Here is a 13,500-nt window from a genome sequence, read left to right on the forward strand (position 1 = left end):
ACTTTGCTTTATTTTACAGGAACACAATAATAAATAATCTTCTTTATGATGTGATATGACATGTTTGAGGGGCAATACATGCACCTGCAGACATCAGTAAAGGTGTGCTGAAAGGGAATGGGAATAACTTGCAGTTCACTCATAACATGCATGTAGCACGTTGATGCAGTGTGGCCACTCTCACACTGAGTATTGATACGGCTCGAGCAGGCGGCGATCCTGAAATTGCCCACTCCCTTCCTTGTTAGTCCAGGAAGCAGACATGTGATTGCTGCTTATCTCTGGCACTAGGGGAATCTCACAGAGGACTGACTGTCCTCTGTACTGGGCTCCCGGTGGCCAGTGTCTAACTGGACACTGAGTTCTCTTGAGATTTGGGCCCCATATTGGACCCAGAGAGGTTACACAGTATATAGCCCCTGCTGGGTAAGTCTGGGGGTGCGCAGTTGTGGTGTGACTAAATAGGGACAGTGAATGTACTGGCCAGGGTGAGATAGGCCTAGTGAAGGGAGAGGTCCCTGATAAGTAGAGACAATGTAAGATCAATCAACAATACCCCTGAAGACTGCTGCACGTTTGGGGAAGGACCCCGTTTCAGCCTTGTGCATCTTGTATCACCAGCACAGCACCCTATAATGGGGCACTTTATGACAGCCAAGGTGACCTGTTAAAGGAGGGCTCCTTGAGCAAAGAACGGTAAAGTTCCTCACTGTACATAGGGATACATTGGATTATTACCATATTGCTGTACTGTTCATTATTCATTATACACTCACTGGCAACTTTATTAGGTACACCTTGCTTAGGCCAAGAAAATATCCCCCACACCATTACACCACCACCGCCATCACCAGCCTGAACCATTGATACAAGGCAGGATGGATCCATGCTTTCATGTTATTTATGCCAAATTCTGACCCTACCATCTGAATGTTGCAACTGAAATCAAGATTCATCAGACCAGCAACGTTTTTCCAATCTTCTTTTGTCCAATTTTGGTGAGCCTGTGTGAATTGTAGCCTCCATTTCCTGTTCTTAGCTGTCAGGAGTGGCACCCAGTGTGGTCTTCTTCTGTTGTAGCACATCTGTTTCAAGGTTTGACGCGTTGTGCGTTCAGGGATGGTATTCTGCATACCTTGGTTGTAACAAGTGGTTATTTGAGTACTTTTGCCTTTTTATCATCTCCAACATCTGCACATTCTCCTCTGACCTCTGACATCCACAAAGCATTTTCGTCCACACAACTGCCGCTCGCTGGATATTTTTTTCTTTGGACCATTCTCTGTAAACCCTAGAGATGGTTGTGCTTGAAAATCCCAGTAGATCAGCAGTTTTTGAAATATGCAGACAGTCCGTCTGGCACCAACAACCATGCCACATTCAAAGTCACTTAAGTTCCCTTTTTTCCCCATTCTGATGCTAGGTTTGAACTTCAGAAAGTCTTCTTCACCACATCTAGATGCCTAAATGCATTGGGTTGCTGCTATGTGATTGGCTGATTAGCAATTTGTGTTACCAGGCAATTGAACAGATGTACCTAATAAAGTGGCCGGTGAGTGTAGAAGACCAGAAAATTGCCAGAAGACTTTGTTTTGCTTGGACCCTTAAATTACTCTCAGTTTGTTAGTCCCACCAGCATGCAGCACTTCTTGCGGATGGCTGAGAATAACAATGTTTTCATGCTCCTTCTGGAACAAAAGCAATTATTCCGTAATTACAGCATAGGAAATGAAGTACTATGATATCCTAGAGTCCTGGTACCTAGGGACAGCCTGAGGGTCAACTGCAACCCTTTGGCCTCAGACCTCAGCAGTCCTTTGTGATTTCTCTGACTGTCTCCTGTAGCGCTCTTGTTGGTTAAGGATCTTGGTATTTAGTGACACAAGGACAGGGTTGTTTTACAGCTTTGAAGTGCATTAATTCCAGTGTGTTCATAATGCACAGAACATGAAAGTGTGTTTTCAGTGCTGGGGAAGAGCAATTAAGCAGAGAGTGTAATAGGCTTTAGTACTGTGGAAAGGAGGATTAGCTCAGTGTGATACATGTTAAGATTGCTGAGCTGAGTCTTACAGATGTTCCTCCGCTCTGGAGTTGCTAGCACCACACAGTGAACAGACTTATTGATGTGGGTCTGTGTACATGGCGGACGTTTTCATAGGTGTTAAATTATGGCGTTGCATATCAATGTTGCATAGTTATCACAGGTCCCAAGTTTTGGAGATTTGTCCCTGGAAATGTCCTGGATGCTGACCAATGGTTGTCTTTACAATAACATTTGTGGCATGTTTCACTCAATTTCTACTGTCCATTTTTTCTTGTCTTTTCTGCTAATATTTAAGTCACCTAATAAGAGAAGCATAATATCAGCCATTTCTGACCTCATTTTGAAAATGCTATGGTTTCAAAACTTTAAAGTGGTTGTAAATCCGTACATATACCCAGTGAAGAGCCTGGCCTCAGGCGATACACAGAGATGAAACAAATCCTCCTACATATGTTGTACCTGTTTATCTGCAGTCTTCTCTTCTCTACATCCTTTCCATGTACAGAATGTATAGAGCTTGTCTGAGCTGTCAGGAAAAGGGGGCGGAGAGCTGAAGTTGCACTCTGCAGAGCTCAAAGAGGATAACTCTGAGAGCTGATTGGAAGGAAGGGACCCCCCCCCCCCCACACACACACACACACACATATACACACCTCTACACAGCTCACAGGAACACAGTTGAGGCTGTCAATCAACTAGAGGTCCATCCCTGTCACCAATTTTCTTGTCAGGAAAGCTTTGTCAAATGTGATTCATGCTGATAGCAGGTGAACAAAGCAGCAGACAGAAATGACTCCTAATTGAGACACTGGGATATGCTTTGTTCATATTTCATGTCTGAGGTTTACAACCACTTTAAGTCACTGTCAAGCACAAATATACAGACAAGAACCCATATTCTTGGATTTCCCTGATCTACAGTGGATATACAAATTCTACGCACGCCTGTTAAAATGTCAGGTTTCTGTGATGTAAAAAAATGAGACAAAGATAAATCATTTCAGAACTTTTTCCTCCTTTATTGTGACCTATAAACTGTACAACTCAATTGAAAAACAAACTGAAGTCTTTTTTTTTTGGTGGGGGAGTAAACATAAAAAACTAATATAATGTGGTTGCATAAGAGAGCACACCCTCTTATAACTGAGGAAATAGGTGTGTTCAGAATTAAGCAATCACATTCAAAATCATGTTAAATAGGAGTCAGTACACACCTGCCATCATTTAAAGTGCCTCTGATTAACCCCAAATAAAGTTCAGCTGTTCTAGTAGGTCTTTCCTGACAGTTTCTTAGTCGCATCCTACAGCAAAAGCCATGGTCTGTAGAGAGCTTCCAAAGCATCAGAGGGATCTCATTGTTAAAAGGGATCAGTTAGGAGAAATGTACAAAATAATTTCCAAGGCATTAGCTATACCATGGAACACAGTGAAGAGTCATCATCAAGTGCAGAAAATATGGCTCAACAGTGACATTACCAAGAACTGGACGTCCCTCCAAAATGGATGAAAAGATGAGAAGAAAACTGGTCTGGGAGGCTGCCAAGAGGCCTACAGCAACATTAAAGGAGCTGCAGGAATATCTGGCAAGTACTGGCTGTGTGGTACATGTGACAACAATCTCCTGTATTCTTCATATGTCTGGGCTATGGGGTAGAGTGGCAAGATGGAAACCTTTTCTTACAAAGAAAAACATCCAAGCCCAGCTAAATTTTGCAAAAACATCTGAAGTCTCCCAAAAGTATGTGGGAAAATGTGTTATGGTCTGATGAAACCAAGGTTGAACTTTTTGGCCATAATTCCAAAAGATATGTTTGGCGCAAAAACAACACTGCACATCACCAAAAGAACACCGTACCCACAGTGAAGCATGGTGGTGGCAGCATCATGCTTTGGGGCTGTTTTTCTTCAGCTGGAACTGGGGCCTTAGTCAAGGTAGAGGGAATTATGAACAGTTCCAAATAGCAGTCAATATTGTCACAAAACCATCAGGCTTCTGCTAGAAAACTAAACATGGAGAGGAACGTCATCTTTCAGCATGACAACGACCCAAAGCATACAACCAAATCAACAAAGGAATGGCTTCACCAGAAGAAGATCAAACTTTTGGAATGGCCCAGCCAGAACCCAGACCTGAATTGAAAATCTGTGGGGTGATCTGAAGAAGGCTGTGCACAGGAGATGCCTTGCAATCTGGCAGATTTGGAGTGTTTTTGCAAGGAAGAGTGGGCAAATATTACCAAGTCAAGAAGTGCCATGCTGATAGACTCATACCCAAAAAGACTGAGTGTTCTAATCAAATCAAAAGGTGCTTCAACAAAGTATTAGTTTAAGGGTGTGCACACTTATGCAACCATATTATTTTAGTTTTTTTAATTTTACTTCCCTCCACCTAAAAGATTTCAGTTTGTTGTACAGTTTATAGGTTACATTAAAGGTGAACAAAGTTCTGAAATGATTTATCTTTGTATCTTTTGTTTACATCACAGAAACATGACATTTTAACAAGTGTGTGTATACTTTTTATATCCACTGTACATTAAGTACGCTAGGCTCCGGGTTGGGGACTGAAAATATTGAACCCAGACCATCAGGGTATAAGTTGAATAAATAGCTTTTCCAGAAGGGGATCAGCAATGACTTCATAATTCTTTCATAGCAGGTTTACCTTAAAATTTATTTCAGGTACTTATATAGCGTCATCAATTTACACAGTGCTTTACATATATATTGTACATTCACATCAGTCCCTAACCCTCAAGGGGGGTACAATCTAAGGTCCCTAACTCACATTCATACATACACATACTAGGGCCAATTTAGACAGGAGCCAATTCACCTACCAGCATATCTTTGGGAGTGTGGGAGGAAACCCACACAGGCACAGGGAGAACATGCAAACTCCAGGCAGGCGGTGCTGTGGTTGGGATTCGAACCAGCGACCCTAGTACTGCCAGGCGGAAGTGCTAACCATTTAGCCACTGTGCTGCCCTTAAAATGAAGTGATACTACAATAAAAAGATTTTTTAAATGTGATATAGTACCTATACCATAAGGAGATTGTCATATGCTACAGTCCTCTGAGATTGTATTGTGTGAAGTTTATTTACCTGCTCTCTCCCTGGAAATTGCTTTAAAATTTTGAAAGCTTGTTGATGTGTTTCATCATCAATGACATGTTACAGGCATTGATGAGGCACATTATATTTTATTATGTGTCTGGGATGGGAAGTGAGGAAATCTCTCCTCAGATTCTAATCCTCTCCACTCCATCCAAAACTAAAACATTGGGTGAAGTTACACTTTCAAGAGGGGAAGTTTAGAAATCAAAATACACTATGAGTTTGATTTATGAACAGCAAATAGATTATTCACTTTGCAAGGGGATTTTCCTCACAGCTCTTTTTTATTTCCCCTGCTACTAATTGGGTATTCTTTGCAAAGTGAAATTTCACCACATCAACTTAACTCTGAGAATAATCCCCTTGCAAAGAACAGCCTATTTGCCTTTAATAAATCAACCCCAAAAAGGACAAAAGTTTGTGGAGACCTGACCATCACACTGCGGCCATTATTTGCCTACCCTCTTTTGTGACTATAACAGCCCCCACTTCTTAATAAAAAGCTTTCCACAGGATTTTTAAGTGGAGCAATTTGTGCCCATCTGGCCAAAAAATAATTTGTGATGTCAGGAACTGATGTTGGATGAGAAGACCTGGCTGGTGTTCCAGTTCCTCCTTAAGGTGTTCAGGGTTGAGGTCAGAGCTCTGTGCAGGACACCTCTGTTCCTCCATACCAGATTCATCAAACTATGTCTTTATGACCCTGGCTAAGTGTTTAGAGGCACAGTCTTGGTGAAAAAGAAAAGGACCATTCCAAACTGTTGCCACAAGGCCAGAGACGCTGAGGAAGAGGACATGCCCCTCGAAATGCGGTAGCCTTCCAGACTCATGCTATTCCTCTGTGTGATGTGATGTGTTGGGATGATACACAGGAATCTTGGTGGTCTGTACCTGGATTTTCTAATCCGAGCTTATACATACATTGGTTTGTGAGTATATAATACATTCTTTGATGGTATCAATAAAGGATATCTAAGGATAGTGCACTAGGCTGGTGCGCCCCCTCTTTGTTTATGATTGCACTTTTACTGGAAATACCTGAACTCGGTAGATTCGAAACCACATACGTTTGTCCATATACTCAATGAAAATGGCCATCTGTCTACAGTGGGGATCGAAAGTTTGGGCACCCCAGCTAAAAATTTGTATTAATGTGCATAAAGAAGCCAAGGAAAGATGGAAAAATCTCCAAAAGGCATCAAATTACAGATTAGACATTCTTATAATATGTCAACAAAAGTTAGATTTTATTTCCATCATTTACACTTTCAAAATAACAGAAAACAAAAAAATGGCGTCTGCAAAAGTTTGGACACCCTGCAGAGTTAATATCTTGTCCTGCCCCCTTTGGCAAGTATCACAGCTTGTAAACGCTTTTTGTAGCCAGCCAAGAGCCTTTCAATTCTTGTTTGAGGTATCTTTGCCCATTCTTACTTACAAAAGTCTTCCAGTTCTTTGAGATTTCTGGGCTGTCTGTCACGCACTGCTCTTTTAAGGTCTATCCATAGATTTTCAATTATATTGAGGTCAGGAGATTGTGAAGGCCATGGCAAAACCTTCAGTTTATGCCTCTTGATGTAATCCCCCGTGGATTTCGAGGTGTGTTTAGGATCATTATCCATTTGTAGAAGCCATTCTCTCTTCAACTTCAGTTTTTTCACAGATGGCATCAAGTTACCATCCAAAATTTGCCGAAATTTTATTGAATCCATTTTTCCTTCTACTCGTGAGATGCTCCCTGTGCCACTGGCTGCAACACAACTCCAAAGCATGATTGATCCAACCCCATGTTTAACAGTTGGACAGAGGTTCTTTTCATTAAATTCTGTGCCCCTTCTCCAAACGTACCTTTGCTCATTCCGGCCAAAAAGTTCAATTTTAACCTCATCGGTCCACAGAACTTGTTTCCAAAATGCATCAGGCTTGTCTATATGTTCATTTGCAAAGTTCAAATGATGATTTTTGTGGTGAGGACGTAGAAGAGGTTTTCTTCTGATGACTCTTCCATGAAGACCATATTTGTACAAGTATCTCTTTATAGTGGAATAGTGTACCACAACTCCAGTGTCTGCCAGATCTTTCTGGAGGGATCGTGCAGTCAAACGTGGGTTTTGAATTGTTTTCTCACAATCCTGCGAGCTGTTCTGTCTGTTATTTTTCTTGGTCTTCCAGATCTTGCTTTAACTTCCACTGTTCCTGATGACTGCCATTTCTTAATTACATTCCGAACAGAGGATATTGACATCTGAAAATGCTTTGCTATCTTCTTATAGCCTTCTCCAGCTTTGTGAGCGTCAGCTATTTTCAGTTTTCTAGACAACTGCTTAGAAGAACCCATGGTGCTGATTGTTGGGGCAAGGTCAGATGAGTCTGGGCATTTAAAACCTTTGAGATTGACATCACCTGGTCTTCCCAGACGATGATTGAGAACAATCCATGACACTGGCAGGTCTCAGCTTTGCAAAGGGGGCAGTGCATGCTATAAATTCTGCAGGGTGCCCAAACTTTTGCAGACGCCATTTTTTTGTTTTCTGTTATTTTGAAAGTGTAAATGATGGAAATAAAATCTAACTTTTGTTGACATATTATAAGAATGTCTAATCTGTAATTTGATGCCTTTTGGAGATTTTTCCATCTTTCCTTGTCTTCTTTATGCACATTAATACAAATTTTTAGCTGGGGTGCCCAAACTTTCGATCCCCACTGTACTTATCAGATTAAAATGTATGGTGGCAGGTTTAAATGACCAATTTCCTTCTTTTAACTCCTAGAGAATTTGCTGGAGAGATCTGTGCATCCCACCCACCTTCTGTGGCCAACTTCTTTTACTTTATATTTAGGGAGAATACAGGAGGAGTGAGACTGGATCAATGGAGTGCTGAGCCAACATCTGCAGATAGGATATACAGTATAGAGACTAGTGATGAATTAAGTGCATTTAGCAATTAATAACTGAAATACACACTATATATTCTTTAACCCTGCAATATGAACACTCCCAGCCACAATGATAGAGTTAACTGAACTGTAAACACTGGCCAACATAGTGTTAAGAACCCCCATTGTAGAATCTGACATGGATCCAAGGAAAGGACAGAATTTCATATTTGAACAAGGGCAGAAGCTAGTGAAGTGTCAGCATCTGGTTACATAGAGTGCTACATTGACTCATCTTTCAGGATACAAGAGCGTGGGAAGGACAAACAATCCCACAATACGGCCTTTATTATTGGGACCTACTCCACTCGTGAAGAGCTGGGGCTTGTGGCTGCGTCCAGCACTACCTTGGATTTTTCATTCACTTCAGCAGAATCTGTTCTATCGCAATAGCATGTTACTAGATAGACATGTCCCTTACATGGATCCCCATATCACCTACATTGCATAAGATATACAGTACTCAATTGCAGAGCCAAATAGCTGCTATTCAGAACTCCTTGAAAGCCCTGAATATGGACAAGATGTAGCTTAGTGGCTCATTACACTTGAATGAATTCCTGTATTCATGGAACGCCTTATCATTTATAGTTAATGCGGTGCGAAACCCAAAAACTAAAATGTATTATATTGCAGCAGCTTACCAGTTTTTAGATGTAGTTTTTTTGGGGGACTTTTATTCCTTTATTTTTATTTGCTATTTTTCATCTTCCTCTAATAGACCAATCTGTGCAACCAAAGTGGCAGTTAGTGTGTTGAAAAAAACTATGTAACAGCACTTACAGTGGTCAGCTGTTTATGTAAATGGTCAACTTTTGTGAAAAACATAGAAACATATAAAAGTGATGGCAGAAAAAAGACCAATTGGTCCCTTGAGCCTGACCATTTTTTTTTTCTTTCGTTAACTTTTTTAACTGAGTATTGATCTATGTTTGTCCCAAACATTTGAAACCATTTACTGTTGACTGACTTACTACCTCTGCTGGAAGTGTTTTCCAACATCAACTATTCGTTCAGTAAAATATACTTTCTAAGATTAGTTTTGAATTTTCCTCCAGTTAGTTTGAGGTCATGTCCCCATGTTCTTGATCTTGGCTTCATATGGAAAGTACTGCCCTCTTGAACCTAATTGACCCCCTTGATGTAGTTATAGGTTTCGGTCTTGTCTCCTCCTTCTCTTCTTTTCTCCGGACTGTACATATTAAATTTCCGAAGTCTCTCTTGATATGTTTTATCCCTCAGACTTTTCACCATTTTTGTCACCCGTCTCTGAACTCATTCTATCTGATCAATATCGTTTTTGTAAGTGAGGTCTCCAGAACTGGACACAGTATTCTAAATGAGGTTTCACTAAAGATCTACAATATATAGGGGCATGCTCTACTCAATTGATCGACTTCTGTACAACCAACCTACCCATACGTGGATCAAAATTTGTCCAGTTCCTGCTGAACCGGCTGAATTTTGATCTATGTGTGGCCGGCTTTAATTTGCTAATTCATCTACCATTATCCTTCCCCCAGACTGACAGTGCTGCTGTCCAAAGGTGTCTCTGCTGCATCTCCATCCAGGGTGTAGACACCCTAATACAGAAAGTGTGTTACTGGCTGGATCACCAGATGAAAATAAAGCCTGAAAATACTGCCATCAAATTTAAGGATTGTTACGTCGTAGTATAAATTTGAATAGGGCACGAGGACCTTGAGCTTCCTCCATACTTACCTTCTCTCCCTTGGAACCTGGGGATACTTTGAAATTACATTTGAATATATTCTCTGTATCCCTCATATTTTCACAATGTAACCTTAATGAAAGGCAACTTAAAGTTGAAGTAAAAGCAAACTTTTTTTCATTTTGGATGGAGCAAGGGACCCCTGTTAAACTTTTTTTTTTTGCTATCTACATAATGGTCCATTGGGGAGATTTCCATTCACATACTGTCATATAGTCACATCTGAAAGCAAGAGGAAATCCCTTCAAAGTGAGAGATTCCCTAGTTGTCAGCAGAAAAAGTGTCCCCATTGGAAGGTTTCACTCTATTCTTATCCTTTCAGTCTTGGGGATAATAATAAACAGGGCAAATAGAGAGTGCAAGTCTCCCTAATGGGGGCATAGACAGCAATAACAGGTGTTCTGATCCCTCTCCACTCCATCCAAATCTAAAAATAAATGTTTGCCTCTTTTGTTTTTCCTTTAAGAAATCTTATTGGTTGGACTGTGTTGTATTTTTTTTCTCTGCAAAATATAATACAATTTAAAATGTTTTATTAAATTTAGACATGCTGTATTAATGTCACTTCCTGCATACCATGTTGCTGTTATCTTTTTCATAAACAATTATCATGTAGCCAGGAAATGCCCTTACAGGAATACTTCACCATTAACTCCATTTTCCAAATCTATATTATTCCCCAGATATCCTTACAAAGTTGTCACCAGAACAGGAAGTGAGAAAATCCCCTGAATGGGGCCACATACAACAAAAAACCTGATGAGGTTCTAACCTTTCCTTCTGGGTATTAGCATTATACCAATGCTAATAGTAGTTACTTGTTAAATATTAATAGCTACACTACAGTTTTGATAGCCAGCACTCCTCGATTTGGCACATTTCACCGGACCTGAACTTTTTATGACATTCCTGTAGCTGGTAATAGATTGTGACTCACTTTACTTTGAAGAAATGTGCTGTCTTCACCTACCGCGTGTTTCTCATTTCAGGAGTTCCATCCGTCATTGGAAAGCTTCCCCGTGCTATATCCTCAATGGGATGCTAACGGCCACCAAGCTGCACCACAGCAGAGGGCGGAATCAAATTTTCCAGCATTGTTCTCTGACGACCTGACAGATCCTGCACATCTCGGGTAATTATTGCAGGGCATCGTTTACAATGGACATTGTGTTTGACAAGTGTTTTACTTTGATAGACTGTATTTTTTAACAAACCTCCTCAATTCAGTAGAAAAATAGAAAGGCTTCATCACTGTGAGACTCTTGCTAATGTCCACATGCTGATTATGTCACATGGCAGTCTGAACTGCATCCAGTCAGGTGATGAAAGAATACTTTTTCACTTTCAGCTGAACTCCAGGCAGAAGCTTTCATTTAAAGTGTTACTACAGGAATTTTTTTTGTTATTAAAATAATAAACATGTTATATTCACCTGCTGTGTACAATAGTACTGCACAGAGCGGCACCAAACCTCCTCTTCTAGGGTATCCTGTTGGCTATCTTCGGTCCTCCTCTGCTCCGTATGCCCCCATAGCAAGCCGCTTGCTATGGGGGCACACAGTGCGTGCTCTCTCCCAAGCCATGTTTATCTATGGAGCCATGCTCTATGGACATACAGTACACAGCACAGCTTGGCTCAGCACAGTATTTGCTTGACAGCAGCAAGAGCTGTATTTTGCTGACTATACCCAGTGAAGTGACTGGTCGCACAAATCCTCCTCTATCTTGTTGCATCTTGTTATCTGCAGTCTTCTCTTCTCTACATCTGTTCAAAGTCCAAGATGAATAAAGCTTGTCTGAGAGTTCAGGAAACGGGGCGGAGAGCTGAATGTATACACTGCAGAGTTCAGTAAGGAGAACTCTGAGAGCTGATTGGAGGGGAGGGACACCCCCCCTCCACACAGCTCACAGAAACAGAGCTAAAGCTGTCAATCTGTTGGAGCTCCCTCCCCTGTCACCATATTTCTCTTGGTGTCAGGAAATTTTGTCAGGAGTGATTCATGATGATAGAAGTGGAACAGGGCAGCAGAGAGAAATGACACTTAGTGCTCTGGATTGAAACTAGTACACACTATAGAGGGATATGCTTTGTTCATATTTCATGTCTGAGGTTTACAACCACTTTAAGTAATGATCCTAATGAGCACCATTATGCTAATAATCCAGGGGTGAACATACACCATTTAACACAGAGTACTGCCCCGGAAAATACAAAAACAATTACAAGGGATCACTCTATATTCCTTTGAATTCTCCATGTTCTTGTATCTGCTGTTTGTGAGGTCATGATCATCTCTATTTTGACACCTTGTGGAGGCCCCAGCCAGTCTATAGGTGACAGGGCCTTGTAATCTGTGTTACATGGAATGTACTAGTAATGATTCCAGTGTTGTTTCAGGCTGAACCCCTATTTCCCTGTTTTCAGCGATGTCTCTTCTTTCCCAGGAGCGGTGACGTCTCGCGGCAGCGTGGAGTTTGGGAGGAAGGACAGCTGCTTCCTGCCCTTCCGCAGACTGAACTTTATATAGAGAGACAAGAATATAAAGAATCTGGGAGCAGCTCACAGCCTGGCACCATCAGGTATCATTATTATATGCTTGGCTCTCGGGTGACTTGGATTTCTCCCATTTAACAGCTGTGAGTGTGGAATGAACTGTTCAGAGTGGAAAAGCGGCTTCTATTATTTATTATCACAGACCTGAGTATTTAGCCTGAGCTTGTCCTCTTGCTTAGTGCATGCTGCGCATGCTTGCAGTGAGTCTGCTTCTGGGTGTAACGTCATGCTAAGCAGTCATGTACAAACCTGTGGAATTCCTCCTCAGCTCTCAGCGTCATTAATCCAGGATTATTGCCAAATGCAGTATACCATTTTTCTACATATTTATTACTCACAATTGTGGTTACATTGGTCAGTTTATTGTAGTAGGATTATACAAGGAACAATAACAAACTAATACAATTCCAATTGGCTACAGTCAGTGAATTGTGGATTTTGATTGGTTCCTGCATGGTGCAGCATATTGCCCATTATTCTTCTCCTTAAAGTGTTACTAAACCCACAACAGTAAAATCAGTCTGTATATACAGTAAAGCATGCTTGTTATACTCACTGTGGAACCTAAGGGGTTAATCCTCTGCTTTGTGTAAAAAGGCTGTTTGATCCTGACTTCTATGCCCCTCCTCTTGTTCAAATGTCCACGCTGATAAGACAGATTGAACCCATAGCCCTTCTGCACATGCTCAGTTTAGTGTGTATTGTTAGGTTTTTTTTTTTCTTGGGAGAGTGCATGTGATCAGCACAGGTTTTTTTTTCTTGGGAGAGTACATGTGATCAGCACATGGCCAATCAGCACTGCCCAGACAGAGGTCAGGGATTTTGCATTCTCCTAGAGCAGAAAGAAAACTCCTCCTACAAGCTTTAACCAGTGCTCTGCTGAAGTCACAAGACTGCTCTAACTGCTGATGAGAAAAGGTATTTAGCAGTTTATAGTTGATAAAATAATTGCATTTCCTTGTTCTGTGTACTGTGGGAGACCAGATATAGTGAATGCAGGGTCCTGGGTTTAGTGACACTTTAACTGGACGGGTTTAGTCTCTGTACCCCTTAGGCCATCGGTCATTATCCATTACTACTGATGTAAATGTTTTTGCAAGATATACATATTCTG

At 41.1% G+C, this 13,500-nt stretch overlaps 1 protein-coding gene across 13 annotated transcripts in view; it reads left to right on the plus strand.

Annotated features, from left to right (window-relative positions):
- TACC2 (transforming acidic coiled-coil containing protein 2) overlaps positions 1-13,500 on the plus strand; it is a 222,898-nt gene that overhangs the window by 61,773 nt on the left and 147,625 nt on the right. For all 13 annotated transcript variants that reach the window (XM_089683244.1, XM_089683247.1, XM_089683245.1 and 10 more), the window contains exons 4-5: positions 10,822-10,964; positions 12,278-12,412. In XM_089683244.1, coding sequence (XP_089539370.1) covers positions 10,822-10,964; positions 12,278-12,412 — 278 coding nt within the window. The remainder of the gene's footprint in view (positions 1-10,821; positions 10,965-12,277; positions 12,413-13,500) is intronic.

The sequence above is a fragment of the Staurois parvus genome, unplaced genomic scaffold (genome assembly GCF_062004578.1).
Source record: "Staurois parvus isolate SC_StPar_1 unplaced genomic scaffold, SC_StPar_1.0 ptg000303l, whole genome shotgun sequence".
Taxonomy (NCBI): domain Eukaryota; kingdom Metazoa; phylum Chordata; class Amphibia; order Anura; family Ranidae; genus Staurois; species Staurois parvus.